The sequence below is a fragment of the Seriola dumerili genome, unplaced genomic scaffold (genome assembly GCF_002260705.1).
Source record: "Seriola dumerili isolate Sdu_G_001 unplaced genomic scaffold, Sdu_1.0 BDQW01000381.1, whole genome shotgun sequence".
In the NCBI taxonomy this organism is placed as follows: Eukaryota; Metazoa; Chordata; class Actinopteri; order Carangiformes; family Carangidae; genus Seriola; species Seriola dumerili.
The window spans coordinates 1,072,265-1,094,053 of record NW_019174636.1 but is presented as its reverse complement, the minus strand read 5'-3'; the positions used below and the strand labels follow the sequence as shown (position 1 = coordinate 1,094,053).

At 38.6% G+C, this 21,789-nt stretch overlaps 3 protein-coding genes across 3 annotated transcripts in view; 2 read left to right on the top strand and 1 right to left on the bottom strand.

Annotated features, from left to right (window-relative positions):
• Positions 1-282: 282 nt before the first annotated feature.
• Positions 283-3,917, bottom strand: LOC111233215 (transmembrane protein 238-like). The gene is made up of 3 exons (XM_022760981.1): positions 3,812-3,917; positions 1,763-1,924; positions 283-723 (listed from the first exon to the last, which is right to left on the bottom strand). The coding sequence occupies exons 2-3, from the start codon at positions 1,911-1,913 to the stop codon at positions 560-562; spliced, it is 315 nt and encodes a 104-aa protein (XP_022616702.1). The 5' UTR covers positions 1,914-1,924; positions 3,812-3,917; the 3' UTR covers positions 283-559.
• A 1,181-nt stretch (positions 3,918-5,098) lies between these two features.
• Positions 5,099-9,175, top strand: LOC111233230 (coiled-coil domain-containing protein 106-like). The gene is made up of 7 exons (XM_022760996.1): positions 5,099-5,138; positions 6,349-6,492; positions 6,691-6,887; positions 7,092-7,236; positions 7,320-7,520; positions 7,710-7,870; positions 9,020-9,175. The coding sequence occupies exons 1-7, from the start codon at positions 5,099-5,101 to the stop codon at positions 9,173-9,175; spliced, it is 1,044 nt and encodes a 347-aa protein (XP_022616717.1).
• Positions 9,176-12,808: 3,633 nt separating this feature from the next.
• LOC111233237 (CCR4-NOT transcription complex subunit 3-like) overlaps positions 12,809-21,789 on the top strand; it is a 32,744-nt gene continuing 23,763 nt past the window's right edge. Inside the window, exons 1-2 of the mRNA XM_022761005.1 lie at positions 12,809-12,996; positions 17,208-17,270. Of these exons, the coding sequence (XP_022616726.1) occupies positions 17,246-17,270 (25 nt within the window). The 5' untranslated portion in view covers positions 12,809-12,996; positions 17,208-17,245. The remainder of the gene's footprint in view (positions 12,997-17,207; positions 17,271-21,789) is intronic.

Here is a 21,789-nt window from a genome sequence, read left to right as displayed (position 1 = left end):
TAAAACAGTAAAGGATTAGAGCATATAGTAATATATGAATCAATATACAGTATATCATGTAACATAAATATGCTACATCTAGTGATACACTATATAATCTACTTGTGTTGCTGTCTATATTTGTAGTATTGTATCTGTGATGACTTGATGCTATATCAATATAATAATTCTCATTCTTTTTCTTCATTTTTAATAAAAATGTATTAAAGCTTAAACTTGTGAAGAGAGAGATGATCTTATATTGTTGATAAAGCAGACATGTCTGATGTATAAAATGGCTTTTATTGAAATCCATAAAGAGTCCACTGCTGTTTTCAATGAGTCACATTCAAATGCTACAAGAATAAAAAACATAACTCATGAAACTAATGAAACAGTAACATTATGATTTTGTAACACAACAACACTTCTACAGTTGAAATGTTTCTGACATGCTTGTAACACTAAAGTTTTTAGTAGCACACAGTTTGATTCATTGTCTGTTTCTCATATTAATACTGACAAACACAGGTACCTATAACCAGACTTTTAAAGTGAAACGTATCCACAACTTCCTCTCTCAGTGGTAGCTCTTGTAGCTGCGGATCTTGCGGCTGAGGTTGCGAGCGAGTCGATCGACGGCGCTGCCGATGTGTCCCAGCTCCTTCTTGGCTGTCAGGCCCTCGATGTTGCCGCTGTACCACAACACCCATCCGGCCAGAGACATCAGCACGAACAGGGCTCCTGAACAGAGGTCACATCAGACACCACCTTTTATTTTCTTTACCAATTAGTATACAGATAATTTTTTTTATTAATCAGTTAGCTGTTTTGTCTGAAATAATGAAAAATGCCTGTCATTGTTTCTCAGAGGCCGAGGTAACATCTGCAAATGTCATGTTTTGTACATCCAATGATCCAAAACATTTAGTTTACTGTCATGTACGACAAAGAAAAGCATTAAATCTGCACATGTAAGAAGCTGTTTGGCATTTACATGATTTTAAACAATTAATTGATTTACAAAATAGTTGCAGATTAAATTTGGATGAACCCTGTCAGCTCTATTCATTACGTCTTATAAATTCAAGTACATACAGAAAATTTGTTGGCATGAAAACATAAAAAATAGCATTATGTTTTACAGCTGCTTCAGCACATTTAGTGAAACTTACCACTCTGTACTTGTCTCATGAAGTTGTAGTTTCATTAGAATTAGAAAGCTAATGTTCAGAAAAAATACTATACCTATAAAGATTTATGTAATGTGTTATTTTCATTATTTTATTAACATGTATATGCTTTTCTTTTATTTGTATTTGTTTTCTCATTTGTGTTGCTTCCGTCTTTTTCATTATCGATTAATCTGCAGATTATTCTCTCACTTCATTTTTTTAATCTTAGAAAATGTCACAAAAATGCCTCTCACAATTTCCTAAAGCCCAAGGCAACGTCTTCAAAATGCTTGTTTTGTCTGACCAGCAGTCCAAAACCGAAAGATATTCAGTTTATTATCACATCAAACAAAGAAAATCCGAAAGTCATCAGAGTTGAGAAGCTGTATTAATATTTAATAGTAATGTTTGATATTTGTGCTCAAAAATGAGCTGGTGAAAAGTATTCACCAGCTTTCTGTTGATTGACCACTTCATTTATCAACAAATCATTGCATCTATTACTTTTTCATTTTTGGCGAATTTAACACAGATGCAGTTTTATAAAGTAGTAGGGAGTGAGACCCACTTTTAGTTCTGATTCCAAGTTAAAACCAACACAAACATACCAGTATAGACCAGTAAGTCTCCATAGTCCTGTCCTTTGATTTCCAGACGGGCGAAGACTCCCACCAGCAGAGCGGCTCCACCCAGTAAATCCATCAACACGGCGAAGGCCAGAGCCAGTTTACAGTGGGACAGGCCGTTACACAGGCCCATCGTGAGAGGAACTGCAGGTAAAACAGAAACACATGAAAACTACAGCTGCTCGGCATCACTAAAAGTCCCATTAAAATACTGATTTGCTGCAATATCAGACCGATACTGGCTTATTGAAACATAGAAATATGCTCATTTGATGCTGTCAGTATGATGTTAGTTATTTTATATGACTGTATAACCTGACTTACCATGACGTGAAGTCCCTATTATATATGTTTACTCTGATGTTGGTGCAAATTCTGAGAGGAACACAGTTTCCAGTTATTTCTGGCATGAAAATGTAAAATAGTACAAAATATGCGCTGGGATTCACCGTTATGAATATTTAATAGTTAGCCTTTACTGATAGCTTTTTTAATGTCTGACATATTTCACACGTCCAATAAGTGATACATTCCTGGACCAGGAAAAAACAACCGCTTGTACCAAAATATGAGCAGGAAAAACCACAAAGTGAATGCATTATAAAGCTGATCTGACCTGTTATCTTTCTCTTCAAGAACAGGTTCACAATGTCAAGCATGACATTAGGAGATAAGATAAAGATAATTTAAGATAAGACAAGACAAGACAAGACAAGATAAGATAATTTAAGATAAGATAAATGAGATGTACCTTTATTGATCCGCCATAGACGAAATTCAAATTTGACACAGCAGCTCAAAAGAAATAAAATAAGAATAGAAACAGGAGATAAATTAGGAATAGTATATGGTGAGGAGTGAGGAAGGAAGGGAAGATTTGTGGAGGAAGAGTATTTTTGTGGTATAAAACAGAGGAATGAAAGACTTAGAAATGAGGAAAAGGAAGGAGAATTGAAGAAAACAAGGAAAGGGTGAAAAATGAATTGCCTTGAACTATGAGAATGTAAGTTCTACAGGTCACTTTCCAAAGATGGATTATAAAATCAGTGACATTAGCACCAGGGGCGCAGTATTGAATAGAATAGTGGAACTGAGCAGAAAGCTTGTAGTTACAAGTTTGTTTTAATCTGCAGTTTTACATTTTCATATCATTTGCATTAATGGCTATCACTGTTGGTTGACAAACTATTTATTGTATCTAAAACAATATCATTTCCCCCTCTGAAAGATGCGTATGATTTAGTCAGCTCCTGCAGTGGAGTGTCTCTCAACGTGTTAGCTAATGCGCTAACAAACAACAACAACAGAAAAGCGAAAGACAGCAGTAGAGTAACATACAGTAACATTTTAAATACGAAATACTGTTAGTGAAAGCTTTGCAAAGTGATTATGGTATGTTGAGAAAATTAAAGATGCATGTTTACTTGTTAATTCAGTTATTTGTACAGCTGTGACAATGGAGAGATTAAGATAGGAGAGATTAGCATTGATTAGCATTAAACCAATTCAAACTAATGAGGGATGGTTTAATGAAAAATAAAGACAAAAGTAATTTGAATAACTGCACAAAACTATTTATATTTATATTGAAACAGCTGATGCATTAGCCCAGACATAAACAGGCTTCTGTCATTATATGTTTAGGATGTTTTTAAGATCTTCAGGTAGCCAATTTGTTCATGTTTCCACTTCCACACATAGTTTCTTTTAATTTACAGCCTTGTTTATGGTTTTCTGATTCACGTTTACTTCTTTATATCTACTGTGTTTCTGTGTTTATCTGTTTATCTTAAAAAAAACAAAAAAAAAACATTATAATATAAATTTAAGTAAGTTTGATTTCACGGTGCAGTTTTTCAAAGAAACAGAAGTTGTTTCTCATTTCTGTCCATGAAGAAGACGAAATCACTGCTGAGCCAGCGTTAGTGAACCAGACCCAGAGCAGGTGAAGCTATCTTCTTCAAATAATCCTGTAGTTCACTTAAACCAAACATTTCATTTCACCCCGTTAACTCTTCCGCTTTCACTCACTTGTTATTGTTGTTCGTTCGGCAGCATATAAACCTCCAGTTTTACGTTTTCCTGAAGTTTTCACCGCGGAGCTTATTTGTGCTTCCGCGTTTACCTTCCTCAGTGTCTTCACCTACCTGCGCCCCGCCCTCACGTGACAAACTTCCGGTCAGAGCTTCTTCTTCTTCTTCTTTTCTTTCCTACATGATTTTACATATTTAGACAAAAGTCTCTGAAATTCCATAAAAACAAAGAGAGTGTGTCGTTGTGCTTTCTGTTGTTTATTATAAACTCTTTGAAATATCATAAAAAGAAAAAGAGCACATGCACGATTGAATATTACAATTACATTGTTGGAAATACAAAATTTTATTTATTCATTCATTCATTCATTTGTTTACTTTATTTAATAGTTTTTCTCTATTGTTGCTGTCTATTTTTGTAATGTTTTAAAAGACTGATTGTCCTTAATGTTGAGCACTTCGGTTGTGAAGAAATGTAAATCGTTTTTACATGAATAAAGTCTTTGGAGGAAAATTCAACAAAGTGTTTTTGGTGATCTTATTTTGTAGGATAGATAAAACTGTACTCAGAAAAGCTTTCAGTTAAAGGCTGATTTTATAACGATCACACATATCTGTTGTTGATTTCATGAACAAAAGTTTTGACTAGTTTGTTTTCTTTTCTTGTGGCCTGTTTGTTTGGCAACTCTGGGCTGATGCTTGGTTATCCCTTAAAATCACAGATATCCTGTTTGTGAATGCTCTGACATCATTTTCTGCAACAATAAATTACAGCTGAGTGTCTCAGAGGTCATCTAATAGTAATAGATAATGGAAAGAAAGAGTTTAAACTATTTTTGGACTCCCTGACAAAGTGGCTGCAAAGTTAAACAAAAAGCCTCATATTATTATATAATATATAATGAATATATTATTTTGAGGTTAAAGTTAAACGTGTGTCCTTCTTTTTTCATTCTACCTGTATTAAGACTTAACAGATTAAATCTGTTAATACTGTGTATTTGTGAATAAAGTTGAAAAGAAAAAAAAAATCAAGTTAGCTTGAAGCGATGTTTGGTCAAAGGTGAGGGGACACCTCCGTTCTGCGCATGTGTGAACCAAACAAACCAGAGCGCGGTGCACCTGTTGACGCCACTTATAATCAGGTAATTGCAGCGGAGAGTGTCTTTCCTCGGCTGTGGAGCAGCAGCTGTGGGTCGTTTCAGGCCGTATTACAGAAGTATAACTGAACACAGAGCTACCGAATAATACAAATAATAACGAGTCCATCTCAAACATCTGAGTCATGAATCCTCCAACCAGCAGAGACGATACTAACCCGCCAGGTAACAGCTACGTTTACGTGTCGCATACACCTTGTGCATCAAACCTACTGAATGACTCAGTGCATTCAAATAGCCCAACATTTCACGTGCAGTAATCAGCAAATGCGATGTTTGTCTATATGTGTGTTTTTATATTGACAATATGTGTAATTCATTATGACAACGGAGTGTGAGGTTGTGGAGGTCAGGATCAGAAATAAGGTTCAAATTATTTTTAGACTCCTCCATCTTCAGTCTTCTTTATTGATGGGCCAATCAGTTGTAGGCTTTGATTTTATGCTCTAATATGTCATTTAGTTTTAAACGCTTGTTTTCTATGTTATGACTATTTTACTGATGTTCTGTTTTGTTGATTTATTTCCATGTATTTTAAGTATTTATTTTAAGCACCATAAGTATTTATGGTTGATCCCAATGAGTCATTGCTTTATTAACTTTATTATTATCTGTTATTAGAGGTGAAACAATCACTGAGTCAACAGTAATTAATTAATCTACAGCTCCAATGAGTTTGATTCATTCTCTAAAATATTGATTTGCAAAGAAAACATATCAGTTTTTTTTATCCAACTTTCTCAAATGTGAAGTTTTTCTACTTTACTCTGTTTTTATCTCACTGGGAATTTAATGTCTCTGGCTTCTAGACTGTGAGAAGGACAAAACAAAACACCTGAAGACGTCATATCTCCCACTGTTTTTTGGACATTTCACAGGGTGCAGAGGTGGAACACATCTTGTTCCATGATCACTTTAATTCAGTGCTGCAGCTAACCATTGCTTTGATTATTGATTAATGTTCCTTCCAGAACCCAAAGCGACTTCCTCACGGTACTTGTTTGGACCAAAACTAAAAACATATTTCATTTATATGATGGAGACGAGCAGCAAATCCTCATGAGAATGAGAACCAGGAAGCAGAAAAAATTAGACATTTTTGCATTAAAATGACTGAAAGTTGCTGATTCATTTTCCCTCTGTCGACTAATGGTTGCAGCTCTAATTTAATAAGTTGATTATTAATACGTTTTTTTTTGATGATTGTGGAGGCGAATTGACCCACATCTGCTATAAAACACTGAGTCATAGACTTTATTTTACATTAGCTAACAAAAAAAAGAATCATCAGACAACTCGATGGTGAAAATAATATTTAATTGTATTAGACGTAGTTGCTTTGCAGAGTCTAATTCTCTGTTGCTTTGTTTGTCAGAGGACTACATGCCCCAGTCGTCATCTTCATCTGCAGGAGGAGGAGGTTTGTATCTGGACGCCTATGAGGTCTCTTTTCCCCTGGAGGAGAGTATAGAGAGACCACCTGCCTATCACCTGAACCAGGGCCAGCACATGATGGACGGTACGCCACATCTACTACACATGACCGTATTTATTATGTATCAGTAACAAAATGGGATGATTTCTTCTTCTGTAATTTAGTTGTTTTTTTTTTTGTTTTTTTTTTACATTTTCTGTTTTTCATCTCACTTTCTATTCTCTCTTTCATGTCTCTGAATACTTCTTCCTCCTCCTCCTCCTCCTCCTCCTCCTCCTGCAGAGCCCATGGTGCCGGAGCTTCCTCACTCTCAGTACAGCCCTTTCATCCTGGTCTCTAACCTGCGGGCTCACCTGTACGTGGCCCTGGAGAAGAACGCCTGGCTGCAGAAGCGCATCGAGGAGCTGGAGGAGGAACGCAACTTCCTGCGCTGTCAGCTGGACCGCTTCATCGTCAGCATGAGGACTCCAGAGGGTGAGGTGTCGAGTCATGTGATTCATCAGGAGAATGGAATATGAAGGGAAAACGCATAAAACCCTTCGGCGTCCTCAAAAGCAGCGCGATGCGTGATGATATAGAAATATCAATCTGGATCTCGCACTATTTTCTTTTTTTTCAGCTTTTTCTTTTTATTCACACAGGCAAATAATCACTTTTTAATTGTATTCTGATTATTATCAGAGTGGTGTGGAGACACCCAGCGGAGCGTGAAGGTCCAGCCTTCTAGCTCTCCCTCGCCCCCCTCCCCCATGACCACCAGATCTGGAATGACCCTCAAACGCCTGCAGGGACCAGGACCTCGGTCTCGCCGCAGCACCGCCATCCCTGGTGAGGAATGACATTAACTGTCTTTTCCCACATCATTATGTCACAGAAATATTTAACTCTGCATGACTTTTCCACGGCTGTAGTCAAGCAGGAGTTTCATCTGGAAGAAGACAATTACTACACTGAGGACGAGTACGTGGAGGAAGAGGAGGAGGAGGAGGAAGAAGATGACTCGTCTGTAGAGAAGGGGTCAAAGAAGAAGGGGCGAGGACGAGCCAGCGGAGAGCCGAGGATGAAGATGAGGAGGATCTTTAGGATCACCCATGGGAGGGAGAGACAGAGAGGTGAGTGCTGAAGTGTTAGTGCTGAACCGATAGATACTGTATTATGTGGTGATGTAGTAATCCGTGCCGACAGTGTCCATCTTCCTTTGTTGAAATTTCACCAAAGCTCAATTAAATTCCCCCGTGACTCTCGGTCGGTCCACCCCCGGTCTGAAACTTCCCCCTCCGCTCTTCCTCATCTCCCCCCAGTTAAAGACCCAGACGGCGTTTTGATTCGTTATAAGAAGATCCTGTCCACCTACCAGAGGGTGAGGAGCATGTCCCGAGCCTTCCAGATCCACGGAGTCGACCGGAACACCATGGCCTCCACCTCCCCCATCGCAGAGCTGCTGCTGGTGGCTCCAGAGAAGGTCTGAACTCTTCTTATAAAACCTCCTTTATATCCTGTTCTCATATTCCCAAACATGTATTACTTTTTTGACACATGCATGTGTTATGTATAACAATACACACTGAGATGCACACTTTCTTTTCTGTTGGGGAGCAGATCTGGTAGTGGTGTGTTAACACAGTTGAAAACAGATGGAGACAATTTTGAAACTTTTCCCGTGTTGTAGGCATTTAGTTTATCCAGCACTACAAAATTAATTCAAAGTATAAAATGAATGTATGTTTGCTTTGCTCCATGCATCTTCAACCTTACCTGTGGCTTGGTTTGTGCCTAATTTGTACATTGCTTTTGACAAAAGCAATGAACAAAATTCAATACTATTCAGTTCAGGTAGACACAGTTCAACTCTGTTGAACAGTTCAGTTGAGAAAATGAAAATGTCCATGTTTGATTATAGATCAGGTCTAGGTTCTATATCAATACTGTGAAAGTATCAAAGCCTCAGTCCACAGAGAAATGCACACAGCCTGTATTCAGAAACTGAGCCTTAAAACCAGCTGTCAGGACTTCTGTAACTTTGTGATGTCACAACAAAGCAGTCACCGCCCTCAGCTTTCCCCCCATGGCCCACCTGGACCCACCATCCAACCTTGCACGATTTGGTTTCTCTGAGTGTTCACCTGAAATCAGGATCACTCAGAAAACAGAGAGGCTCAGAGCCTCCTCTCTTCTGATTGTCTTAGCGACCTGTTGTTACTAAAGCTCCAGAGAGAAGCCTGAGAGAGGAGATATAAAACTGCACTGAGATGGTTTTTGGTTCTTAAAACCACAAATATATCTTCTTATGGATCGATACTTCAAATAAAACAAAGAAACTGTTAAATATGGAGCTATGGACAGTGTTTTTTTTGTTCTCACAAAATCTGGTGCCAAATCTGTCTCCATAGACTGTACTGTAATTTACAGTGTGCTGCACAAAAAAAAGCAAATGATCACAATGTGGTTATTTGTTGTCATATGTTGTTATGTGGATTTTGTTGACCACCAAGTGGCAGCAGAGACATGGAACTGTTCAGAAATATCTTTTAGGTTGGATGCTCTCAATCACAGGGTTATAGCAAACTGACTGAACTTTCCACATTGATGAAGTGTGCTGATGTTCGTGTAGGTGACAGAAGTCGGAGAGTTCGAGGCATCAAAGGAGAAGCTGTTGGATTACGCCCGGCGGTGCTACAAGACCATGGACGAGCAGACGCATGCGAAGGTCCAGGCCATGAAGAAGACTCACAAACTGCTTCCCATCTCCTACAGGTTCAGAAACTGACGGGGACGCCAGGTTTCTACACTAAACATGCAGAATGTTTATTTAATAATCATTTGCTTTAAGTGAGGAGATTAGATGCTAAATTGCAGGATTGACTTAGTTTGAATACAGTGTACAGAATCATCGCCAACAAGCTGCTTGACTTATATAAATATCTTTCATTTTTATTTTTATTTTTTGTGCAGCTGTTTAGGTTGGTAAGGAGGTTTTTTCTTTTTTCTTTTTTTTCTGGAAGTCTAAAGTTACTGGGCGACACATAATGTTAACAGAAGATGACTGATTTTCACACCTGCTGACATTTTACAGAGCAGGTGTCAAAGTGCTAAATGAGTAAATTTGTTTATTTTGGACAAAAACTGTTTAAGATGTGAAATAATATTTTTGTTCTGTTCTGTATGAGTATTTACAGATCCCTGACATGACTGGCCCTCTTTTTTTTTTCTTTTTGTTTTTCTATTAGATGAGAGAGGAATATTTATTATTTATGTATGATTATGTATTTTGACACAGTATTTTGTAGTTTATAAATGACTATTTTGTGAAACATTAATATGCATCATTGAAAGAGATATTTGTTTGTTCATACATCTTGTGCCTAAGTTATTTATTTAATTTAAGTTGGACAGAATGATGCTGTAGTGTTTTCAATTGTATGATATCAAAAAGTTTAAAATGTCATATAATGAGACAAAGTAAATGACTTTAAATGTACGATTTTTTTGGTGGTTTTGTGCAGCCAGGACTTGATTCATGAAATGACCAAAGAGTGAAGAGTGAAAATGAAAGAATGAATATGGCCTTTTGAGTCCAGCATTCAAATGAGAACATGAGAAATAACGGCACTGACTTCTCTAATCTGACCTCTGTTTCACATTTCAAGCATCTAGCTTATGCTCCCATTGAGAAACTCTTGAAAGAAGTTAAGTGCAACAGTATGACTGTATTCCTCAACATACAGGGATTTAAACAGTTGATTCATTCAAACAATTTACATGTTGAAGTAATTGTTTATGACCTGAGATCATAAAAAAGCAATGAGACTAACAGACTTTTGCTGAAAAGGTCTCATTTATTATACAGGTACGGCTGTGTTCAATGATATCATTAATAGCAGTTTCCGGACTGCAGCGCCCTCCAGTGGAAGAAAGGAGGAATGCAACATGTCAGTTAAGACAAACTGCAGCGATAGAGGATCAGAGAGCCCTGATTGATGGTTTCTGAAATTATAATTTGGAACCAAAACACTATGAATCTTGGGATGTGCTATATTTTTATGTATTCATTTATTTTAAAGAGATTTTCAACTTTTTGTTTTTATTATTTATTAAGATGGGCCTTTATCCAAATATATAAAACACAGTAACATAGTAAAATTACCATGTGATCATTCATGACTGATCACATAGAAAAGCTGTTTTTGTTGTTTTTTTTTGTACCTCTGTGGGTACATAGTTCCACATATTGAACCCCTGGACAGATGAAGTATTTGTAGTACTTGTTGAACAGACATTTTAACGCAGAATGAGTCTCTGTCTGGCTTGAAACTGCAGGAAAGCTTTTCAAGAAATATATTTATACATGTAAACACATATTTATATGCATATATAAAAACACATTTTCAAGTGGATACATTCTAGGGCCAAGCCTATGTGGACATCCCTGTCCAAATACAATTGATTTGGGTTGTTTTTTCCCTTTTGGTCTAGGTCAGTTTGTTCCTGTGAAGAAATCTCAATAGTATTTGCTTCATCTTATATTTTAGACAGATGTGTTCTTCCAACTTTGTGGCAGCAGTTTGTGTTTGTCCCTTCATTGTCTGAACCTGACCATGCCCCCGCGAACAAGGCCAGGTCCATAAAGAAATGGTTTTCCCAGTTTGTTGTGGGAAGAACTCATGGTCTGCAGAGACCTCTGACCTTCACCCCATCTAACAGCACTGACTGTGACCCAGGACTTATCACCTAACATCAGTGCTGGACCTCACTAATGCTCATGTGGCTGAATGGGAGTAAATCCCTGCTGCCAGGATCCAATCAGAAGAGTGGAGGCTGTTGTGGCAGCAGATTAATGCCGATGGCTTTGTAATGAAATGTTCAACAGTCACATATGAGTGTAATCTTCAGGTGTCCTCATACTTTTGGCCATATGGTGAGAATAATATTGTTGAAATAAGACTTGCATTGCATTTGGAATCTATTGATATGCTAATTTCATTTAAATGTATTCAAACAGATGCCATCTGTATTTTGTATGCATTAAGAAATACAGTGATACTGGGTCAGCACGTGATCCTATGACCTATGGGGGGTCAGTGGAGCATCTGTCAGCACAGTGAAGCCTTTAAAATCTGATCTGAATATAACTGGCTGTTTTCATCAATCACAGTGACATAAATAGGTGATTTTCATGAATCATAATGAGGGTCAGTGACTGCAGGTTCAAAACCAAACAGCCAATTATGAAACTTATATTTTCTTCAGTCACCTCATTATGACTCCACATGGGAATGACATCGGTCTTTCCTAGGAGGATGAGAGGACGTTGGAAACATCACAGTGTTGCTGACAGTGTGTTTTTACAGGCATCAGGACTGGAGGTCACAGTCACAGGTCACTGGACGACTTGTTCATTCATCCATTCAGTACTAGTTCAGGGAAGTCCGGTTGAAGGTAAGTAAAAAGTAAAAATACATACATTTAATACAGAATATTTAGAAATGAAGTAACCTAAATACATGTTTATTTTACAGTGTAACATTTTTGTTGTTGGAAAAAAATTGTGATAAATGAAACCTCCAAACAATTAATTTAAATAAAAAAAGAAAAACAGATAACAGTGGATTGTTTTATTCTAAAGCCAAGTAGGGTTACAGACCTATCTATGATTTATGAAATTAATGTAACCATGAAAAAGAGCAGCAGCAGCTTCATCCCATGTGCAATAAAACTGCTGACCGCAAATACAACATGCACACACACACAAGCACATAGACCTATATAGACCTGGATCACTCCAAACCACTCACTCACTGCATTGCACATCTGTATTACATCATCTGGCACAGGTCACTTTTATTTACTGTTAAATTCTGTGCTACCTCTTCTGGAACAAGGCACTTCGTTTTTCACAGTAAACTCGGTCCTTGTATTTCTATTATGTCATAATGTGTCATATTTATTGTAGTGTATTTGTTGTTTTCCTGTTTCTAATTTGTGTAGTAAGTGTATTTATCGTTTTATTGTCTTTTCATTCTGCCATACGTGTGATAATGTATGGTTGAAATGACAATAAAGCTTGATTTGACTTGATGTGAAAACAAACAGTCAAGTAATTAATTGAGAATTTTAATTATTAGCAGGACATTCTGCCATGTAAGTAAAAACAGAAAAGCGATAACCTTGTCAGATAAGCACATCATTATGACGTAAAATCATGCAGGGATAAACTCAACTTCCCAGAGCACAACGCGGCAGCAGAAGGGGGGGTCTGGGGGGCTTTCACCTTTGCCATCTGTCCAATCCTAGTGCGAGTTGTACGGGAAGTAGTAAAACCAGCCTCTCTTGACGGACAGTAGGCTTCATCAAATAGAAGTGCAGGAGCGGCCGCAGTGGGCCAATCACAAGCGAGGTGGGCGGGACTCGTGTCCAACAGGGCATCGGAGGAGGAGGAGGTGTTCCTGGTAGCCATCTTGGATGTGCGGAGTGATTGTTTAGCGAGAAGAATTGTGAAAATTTTTAGAAAATAAGCCTTTATACTGAATCGCTGAAGATTTACCAGAGTGGGGCGACTGAGGAAAGGAATCGTAACTCGGAAACATCCAGGTAAGTGGGCTGCAGAGCCAAAGGTGATGGATTTCTGTGCCGTCCCCCCCTTTCTCTCCGCCTCTCTCTTCTTTCCAAATTGTGTCTCCCACATCAAACAGCGCAGCCGGTGGGAAACTGCAGCTCTCCACGCTGCTGGAGTCCGTGTTTTTGCTCTTAAAACGAGGAAACACAACTTCTTGTGCAGAGCCGCGGTGTGTAAGCTGAGTACGGAGTTTGTTTTTGAAGTGTATCCGCTCGGAGGTTTTTGCCCGCGGGCTGCAGTTGGCACCAATGATACCCGCGTTGTTTATAAACATCCCCGGATAACGAATGTGTGACCCTCGGTCCAAAAACACTGCTCGGTTGTTTATGTGTAGTTTTTCGATTTGACTGTAAAATACCGTAGGAACAGGCTGTGAAAGTGTCCTCAGTTAATACAGATCTGAGCACCTGTTTGGAAAAGATATGATAAAGCCAATATAGACAAGTTTTTGTTTATATTAAAGTCGTGTTAATCAATATATAGTGTAATTACCAAAATATAACATGTATATAAACTGTGTGCCAGAGTTTGATGTCTTAGTTTCAAGTTTATTTCTCAGTTTATGTGTGAAATAGCACAGTCAAACTGGCAAAACAAATAATCAACTCATAAACATAAAATATAAATATAAACATATGTTTGTTGACACAATCAAAAAGTAGTTTAGGTTTTACTTTGGAGTAGAATAAATAATTGCTATATTTCTTTATGGTTTATTGCAATGTTATCTAGCACATTATTGATACCAGTATCACAAAAATCAGGGTGATATGAACACAATTTTTTTCATATCTTTATGTATTTTTGACATTTTTAGCCTTATTTGACAGCAACAGGAAAGAGGTGAAAGCAAAGTGAGAAAGGAGAGATAACACAACATAAACCAGGGATGTTGCAATCACATGGGCAACATCTCACACCCTGAGCCTAGCAGGGCATCTCCATATGACAAAATTAAAGAATAGGTTTGGCAATATTCTATATTTTTCTTGCCAACAAAAGCCACAGAAAGACCAATATCAATAGTCAGAATTGGTGTGTGTACTCAGTTGCTTGTAACTAGCTAAAACCTGGCAATGTATCCCAACTTTATGAAAGTTATAAAGTTCTTTTTTGTTTGTTTAAAATGTTTTTGATTTCAGTTTCACAGTTTGTGGTGCTGTAGCTAAAACTGCAGCCCTGCAGTAAACCCTACCCTTGTGTTGTACCCTTCCTAATATTTAGTCTACACTCACTGACATGTGTGGGGTGGATACAATTTTAAAAACATATCTTAATGCAACACAAAAAAACACCTTTGTATAAGACTGCATTTTAGCAGGGTGTATTTAAGTAAAGTAAATTTAAGTGTTTCCTCTCAAGTAATCGCAGACAGATTTGAGTAAAATGAAATACAAGACATGATATCCTAATATGAAAAAATGGGAGTAGTAAGTAGAAATATATAGTATCATGTTGTGGGTTTTCCTCTGATTGACACAGATATTTAAATAACATCAGTATTCATGAAGTCAGATTCAGTGGTGCAGGTTCCCCTTCACAATATCCCTGCTGATATCTGCACATAAGGTCTGAAATGTATTGTTACACAAAAGACACAGACAGTAATGTGAAACCTTCATGAGATGCAGTTGGTGTTTTTATTTCACGGTTATGTGTCCTTCAGTTGAGTGTTTTGATATCAGGTCCATGTATAAAGCCACTTAAACTTACTGTTGCATCCACATATTGTTATCTCAGTGCTGTTACCCAAGGCAGGAAACAATGACAGATAATAAACTAGCAAGTTACACTTTTAAAAACACAGGAAATTAAGAAAATCTTAAAGCATAATGTTAAAAATGACTCTGTGTGAGTCCAAACTAGGTGTAGTAAGTAGTAAAGAATCAATTTTAAAATTACTGGTATTTTCTTTTGAGCGTTCCTGATCATATTCAAATTAGACAGTCAGCTGCTCCTTGATAAACATATATAAAATGCATCACAGGATTTCTGTTGGTGTATATAATTATAGAAGTGTTAAGTTATACAATAAATGGATAATAGATAAAGCTACAGCCAAAATAGTCATCCGGCAAGGACCCCTGATGGACCCAAGGGCACCAGTTGGGAATCAAAGATAACAATGATAACACCTTTAGCTGAACTGAGGCGTTTTATTTGTTCTTCTGTAACCAGTAGTTTTCCTCAGGGTATGTGTCAGGACAGCGTTATAGACTCTAGATTTCTGCAGCTGCAGCATGGTCAGAAATGCCTTTGTTTAATGGCCTGTGTCCCAATATGATAACTGGCCCCACTGTTGACCTGCTGCCAGTTTGTGCCTTAAAGCTGAGATGGCATATTGTCCCTCACCTCAGACTGCTCGTTTAAAATGTCTTCTCAGCGTGTGCTCCTCTTCTCATCAACAAACATACTCTGCGTGACTTTGAATGCAACGTAGTTGCTTTTTGGGTCTAGAGGATCCAAGCCGAACTTATGCCTGTGAAATTCCAATTTTAAGTGTTGCTCGGTGGATCAGATGCACTAGAGAAGGAAAGGTCGAGCAGAACTTCTTTACTTCATTAGTAAAGGTCTATATTTACATTTTTGCAGTGGAGAAAGGAAACATTAAACACCCCATTTGAGACCTGCCGTTCTCTGTTGTAGGCCCTACAATAAGACACGTTAAGGTCATGAATCACATACAAAAGATAACTCTGGAGATAATATCAGTTTTTATCTGCTCAGCTTTGCAGTAGATGTTCTTGAGTTAGTATGAAATATGATATGTAGTTCAACAATTAAGTAAGCTGTTCTGCCGGCCCGTCTCATCACTTTCTGATAGCAACTCACTTTAGCCTCCAATCTGCCCTGAAGATGCAGCACCGCTCAGAGGATGTATTATAACCTCTTGTCTTGTAAACGCAACAATGGCCGAAGCTCTTGTTGAGCTCCCAGCACGAGGCCACATTACAAAAAGCCCCTTTTAAATGTTTTTATTTTACTCAGTAACGTATCTAAACCACAGATATTACTTTGTTTAACGTCTGTAAGGCTTTCACATCATATTTTGTCACTGCTCTGTGACGCTCATTAACCCTGTCCTGACTCATGTTTCCTTTTGCTTCGAGGGAAAACATCATTTTCTCCTCACTTGGAGGCTGTGCTCCAGACGCAGTAGCCATAGACATTAAAGTAAAAACAAAACAGTTGAAATAATATTAATTCTGCTTCAGCAGTCAGCAGATTTTCTGCCTGCACATTGCACTCAACATTCATTGTGGTACTGCTACAGGTCACAGAATCTGATGGGTCACAAAATACAGTGTAACACCAGCAGCACAGGCCGAGGCTCGAGCACTCAAGTTATCAAAAATGAAAACAGATCTCATTTTAACATGATGGGCAGTAGATCAATATTAAAGCAGGGGAATGAAAGATTCAATAAGAGATTTGTTAGCCATGATGCTCAGGCAATCCTGTTATTTTACCAACTTGGAGTCAGCCCTTCAGTAAATTCAAAAATTCCATGATTTACATCAGTGTCAGTGTCCCACATCAGCTGATAGGGTGCAGTTTAAATTCATATCATCAGAACCCAGCATGGCTACACGCATGAAATGGCGTCACATGCAGCAAGTTCAGACTTGTTCTCTGAAAGTTGTTGAAAAACAAAAAATTATTAGCTGACGTAGAAGCTGAGCAGGCAGGTTTAAGCGAAGTAGGTCCACCAAATCAGTTGCCTGAAATTACACCTGAAATAAATGTAACAACACAGACACATGAAAGAAGAATCGTCAGGATGTTTAATTTAGTTGCAGCTTCAGATTCCTGTAGAGACATTGGGGAGGATAAAGGTCAAACTTAACTGCTGAGCTCTGGAGTTGACAGGGGTTCATGTGTTGCTCAAAGACACTACAACAGGCCAGCTACCTGCTAATAAAGAGGAAAATGGCCTCCACATTTCTCTCTGTATGTCCCACATCCTTCCTCTTCACCACCTTTCCATCACTCTCTTCATCTTATTTGTTCACTTTTTTTTTTATTGCGATTTGACAGTTTCTTTTTATCTTTGCATGTTTTTTTATGTTAAATTCTTTGTCTCATTTTGTAAAATATACAGCAGTGTTAATGAATGTGCATTGTCCCTGTCTAAATACACGATAAATACACAAATAAACATTTGTTTGTCTCTTTTTTTCTGCAGTGAAAGAAGGCATGAAGACAACATCCTAGTCATCAGTCATGGCCGATAAAAGGAAACTTCAAGGTGAGCTTTCTGACTGAGTGTATGTGTGTGTTTGTGTGCGTCTTCAAACAGCTGAGCTGATGCTTATATGCACAAGGATTTGTTGTGGTCGGATCAGGTGCCAGGTGGGTGAGGTTTACCACAAATTATAATAGAGGAAATGCCAAGATCACAGAGGAGCTTTTCACAGTTGCTGTAATTTCTATTGCTGTGATTGGAAAGTCCCATCGTAGCAACTCCACCTATGTGTCACTCTAAATAAGTTCAAAAATGTTTGCAGCGTAAGTGTGATCACACCTTCTGCTGCCTGGTTATTGTGTCTTTTGCTTCGCAACCTGACGTGGACAAATATCCTTTGGTGCATTTCCGCATTTAGTTTCACGCTGCTTGGGTTAAAAGAGAGCTGTGGCTTGTAAACAAAAGTCACATGCGCTCACAAGTAGCTTGTTTACTGAGTTGTGTAAGCTGTCATCCTGCCAGGTTAGAGGTTTTTGGCTCCAGAGGGAGTCTGAATTAAATCTGATTTTGCTTCCTGTAGCTTCAGGTACAACATGATGCACTTGCACAAGAGCTTTTGTGCCACGTTCTACCTCCTCCGGTGTTCGACGTAAATGAAAACACATGATGAAAAGACTGAAAGGAGCAACGGTGCAGATTGTCCTCAGATGAATTTGTTAGTCGCTGATTTTCAGTGTCTCTTTCTGCGTCCATATCAGGCTGCGTCTCTGCTCTAAAAGCACTGCATTTTATATCCTATCCCGCAACAAAATGCACCATGATTAGCTTAAAAGAAACTTGCATTTTCAAGGGTTCATCAACTGGCTCAACAGAATTAAAGGAGAAAAATCTCCAGTTTAAATCAGGGAACCTTTAAAGGACGATGTCATTTTCTTTACATTTTTAAGCTCTTTTACTACAAATCACAAATTTTGTTGTACTTACACAACTTTTAAGTTCAGGAGCTACTGGTGTGGTGCTTTATAGAGCTGAAACACGCTTTCAATTGGAGCCATACTGATACCACAGATGTGATTTAATTTAAAAACGGATGAAATGTCGCAAATTTCCTGGAAGGCAGTCGTAGCGTTTCACTCAGTCGGTCACATGAAAAGTGACAGAAATACTTGTGTAAAGAATGAAAGAAGACGAGAGAGAGAGAGGCTGCTTTCTCACCCCTGCACAGCGGTGTGACGTGTGTGTGAATGTTGGGTCCTCGTTGGATGCACAACTTTTACTGGGGTCTCAACTCTTATATATATCATATAGAAATATATATCATTTCTGGACTCAGTGTGATACTTACTTAATGGCCTTGATACATGTTGATACTGTTATTGACCATAAGCTTACTATGAAACCTCACAAGGTTTACATTAAAAAAAAAGCTGTCCAAAAGTGTCACAGTGCTGAACAAAGTAAAACAGATGTTGGACACCAGGACACTTCATGTATTTTACCTTTAGTTCCTGTGTAGAGGTGTGGGACAACCAGGTTGGTGGTATAACCGTTTCATCAGCGTCACGTTCAGACACAACATGGATTTTGCAGCACCATCATTATCATGATAAACACACACACACACAAGGGAGATCTACTTCCCACGACACCTGATGACCTTTCACACCCACAGGTAACGTACACACTATAGGCTTAGTTGACTTAATGCAACAACTATCAAGCACAATTTAAGTTAATGTACAGATCAAAGATCAAGCACAGATCAAGATTGAACAACAATAGAATGAATAAATAAAGAACCATAACTACACAACACTATGTGCTGAATAATGTACTTTAAAATAGTAAGAATATACTATGGTACACTGTACATTAGTGCAAGAATATAATGTCAGACATGAACGTAACTGCGGGCGGCTGTGGCTCTGGGGGTAGAGCGGGTCGTCCACTAATCAGAAGGTTTGTGGTTCGATCCCCGGCACGTTAAATTGTCCTTGGGCAAGATACTTAACCCCAAATTGCCTCTGATAGTTGCCATTAGTGTATGACTGTGTGTGTGAATGATAGAAGCACTCTGTGTGTAGAAGTAAGCACTGTATGACTGTGTGTGTGAATGGGTGAATGTGGCTTCCATTGTAAAGCGCTTTGAGTGGTCGATAAGACTAGAAAAGCTCTATGTAAGTGCAGTCCATTTAACATCCAACCGTAGCTCACAGTCAAGCAAACATGCAAATGTAGTTACAGTCCTGTGTTTCAACAAGAGACATGGAAGTGAAGATTAAACATTCAAACATTTCAAGTTTTATTTTATGAAGGTAGATTGTTGTTATACTCTTGATACTGTGTCAGAGCAGCTCATGATACCTCTGGTCGGGATGCCTCGATTGATCCGACACCGTTCATCAGTGGCTGATTTTCATTAAAAATATGTGATTGGTGGATCGACATTAATGCTCCTAGTCACCGATCACCTGTGGTTAATACTCTGGTGTCTGCGGCTGAGAGAAGCACTCTGCTGTGTGGTGTAGTCCCGCCTCCCACCTTGTTCACTGTGCAGGACGCGCCACAGGCCACCAAAACAACTCAACATGTCGGCTGTGTGGAACTTTTACAGTGTGTGTGACTGATATAACATATGCCATCTGCAATGCATGACAAAGGTGATCGGTATCGGCTGTGGATCAGCCGATCTCACACACGGATGATCGGTATCATTATCAGCAGCAAAAAAATTAGATTTCGGCATCTCTAAACATAGTAGAATGAAAAAAGATAAAACCACATTACACTTTACAATAATAGGAATGTACTATAATATACTGTATATTAGTGCAAGAATATAATGTCAAAAATACTCATGGGCTCTGGTGAATGTAACTAGCTCACAGACAAGCAAACATGTACTTATAGTCTTGTGTTTCAACCAAGGTGATTAATATTCATTGAACTGAATATTAAAGATTCAAACATTAAGTTTCTGACAAGTTTTATGTCATGAAGGTAGATTTTGTTACACTCTTGATACTGTGTCAGAGAAGCTCCTAATATCTCTGTGTGAATCAGGACATTTAGGCCAGTGCAAACCAGTGAGCAGGACTGCTTTGTGGATTGTAATATTGTGATGCGGACAGGTGGAACAGTGAAGAAGAGACGCTCCTGTCAAATGTTTATGTCAATGAGCAGTTCATCTGTTGATAATATATATATATATATATGTATATTTATATTAGTATTAATGTATTAAATGAGTAATTTCACAACACCACACCTCTGTTTGAAGGTGTGTGTTTGTTTTCTTTTGCTGTTTTGCTTTAACACTTCCTCTTTGTGCTTAGCGTGACATTGAGTCCATGTGTGTCGGCAGACATCTGTACTAAAGTAGTTCATGATGCTGGCACACTTTCACAGACAGACACACTTTGTTTTTATTGAGAAGAGTCAGGATCTGACTCCTCTGCCTCTCTCTCTCTCTCTCTCTCTCTCGCTGCTTTTTATTTTAAAACTTTAAACAGTGTGACGCTGACGTTGACTGATGTGTCCAACGGTTCACAGTACTCTGATGACACCCAGCATCTGAACACTCACCACAACAAGCCTCATAACCCGACCCAGAGCTTTGTGTATAGACAGAAAACCTCGAGGCTCCGCTCTGTCCCGCAGAACATTTTCCTCACTGTTCTTTACTTTGATGTTATTTTCAACTGACATTTGTCACCGCAGGCTGAAAACACACTTTTTGACAGGATTCATCCTCGATGATTCTCCTGTCAGCGTCACTCATTTCCTCAAATGGCGCTCCTGTGACTTCCCCCACTGAACGGCTGTCATATTAAAAACAATACACACACGTATCTCCCCTTAAATCTCCTCATTCAGAAGAAAAGATGGAGCGCAGGCGCCAGCTCAGCTCTGTCAAATTGTAATGTATTATTACAGAGGAGGTGGACTTTCATCTAAAAATAACACAATTGCAGAAGTATCTTAACATCAAGGCTGTTTAAGGTCAGACAACTTGGGTCGTTCTCGTCGGTGCTGGTTGTTGCATCTTTCCCCATCACTCCTCGTTTCTTTGTCAGTAACCGCACAGTTGATTGAATATCAATCAGAACGATGTAGAGATGATGTTTGAGACAGGAGCTGAAGTTGGAAGAGGTTGTCATTGTTTTTAAAGCGCTGGAAGGGTTTTTCAGTCTTGTGAATAGGACCTCTGCTGCTCTGCAGAATCTCAAAATGTCATTTTGTCATTTAGCTGCATGTAAAAAAAAAAAAAAAAAAGACTTTGAACTCTTAAATGAGCTGTTTGTTAGTTTTGCTATTGCTACATAGCTAACGGTAGCATTGGCAGTGTACTCACCAGTCGAGAAACGTTGAAGTTCAGCATCAGTCTTCATTCCTTCACTCACCAACAGCTGTTTCCAGGGGCGGAAAGCAACAGCGTTGCATGCTAAACAGCTAGCCACGGCCCGTCTCGTCCCTTTCCGATAGCGACTCACTGTAGCCTCCAATCTGCCATGAGCTCTTAGCACCGCTCAGAGGGCATATTATAACTTCTTGTCTTGTAAATGCAACAATGGCCAAAGCT

Excerpts from the sequence above, each read along its gene's own strand:
- LOC111233215 (XM_022760981.1), bottom strand. The coding sequence starts at position 1,913 with ATGGGCCTGTGTAACGGCCTGTCCCACTGTAAACTGGCTCTGGCCTTC. Across the intron at positions 724-1,762 it reads AGACTTACTGGTCTATACTG|GAGCCCTGTTCGTGCTGATG; the intron begins GTATGTTTGTGT and ends ACCTCTGTTCAG.
- LOC111233230 (XM_022760996.1), top strand. The coding sequence starts at position 5,099 with ATGAATCCTCCAACCAGCAGAGACGATACTAACCCGCCAG. Across the intron at positions 7,237-7,319 it reads CCGCAGCACCGCCATCCCTG|TCAAGCAGGAGTTTCATCTG; the intron begins GTGAGGAATGAC and ends CCACGGCTGTAG. Across the intron at positions 7,871-9,019 it reads TGCTGGTGGCTCCAGAGAAG|GTGACAGAAGTCGGAGAGTT; the intron begins GTCTGAACTCTT and ends ATGTTCGTGTAG.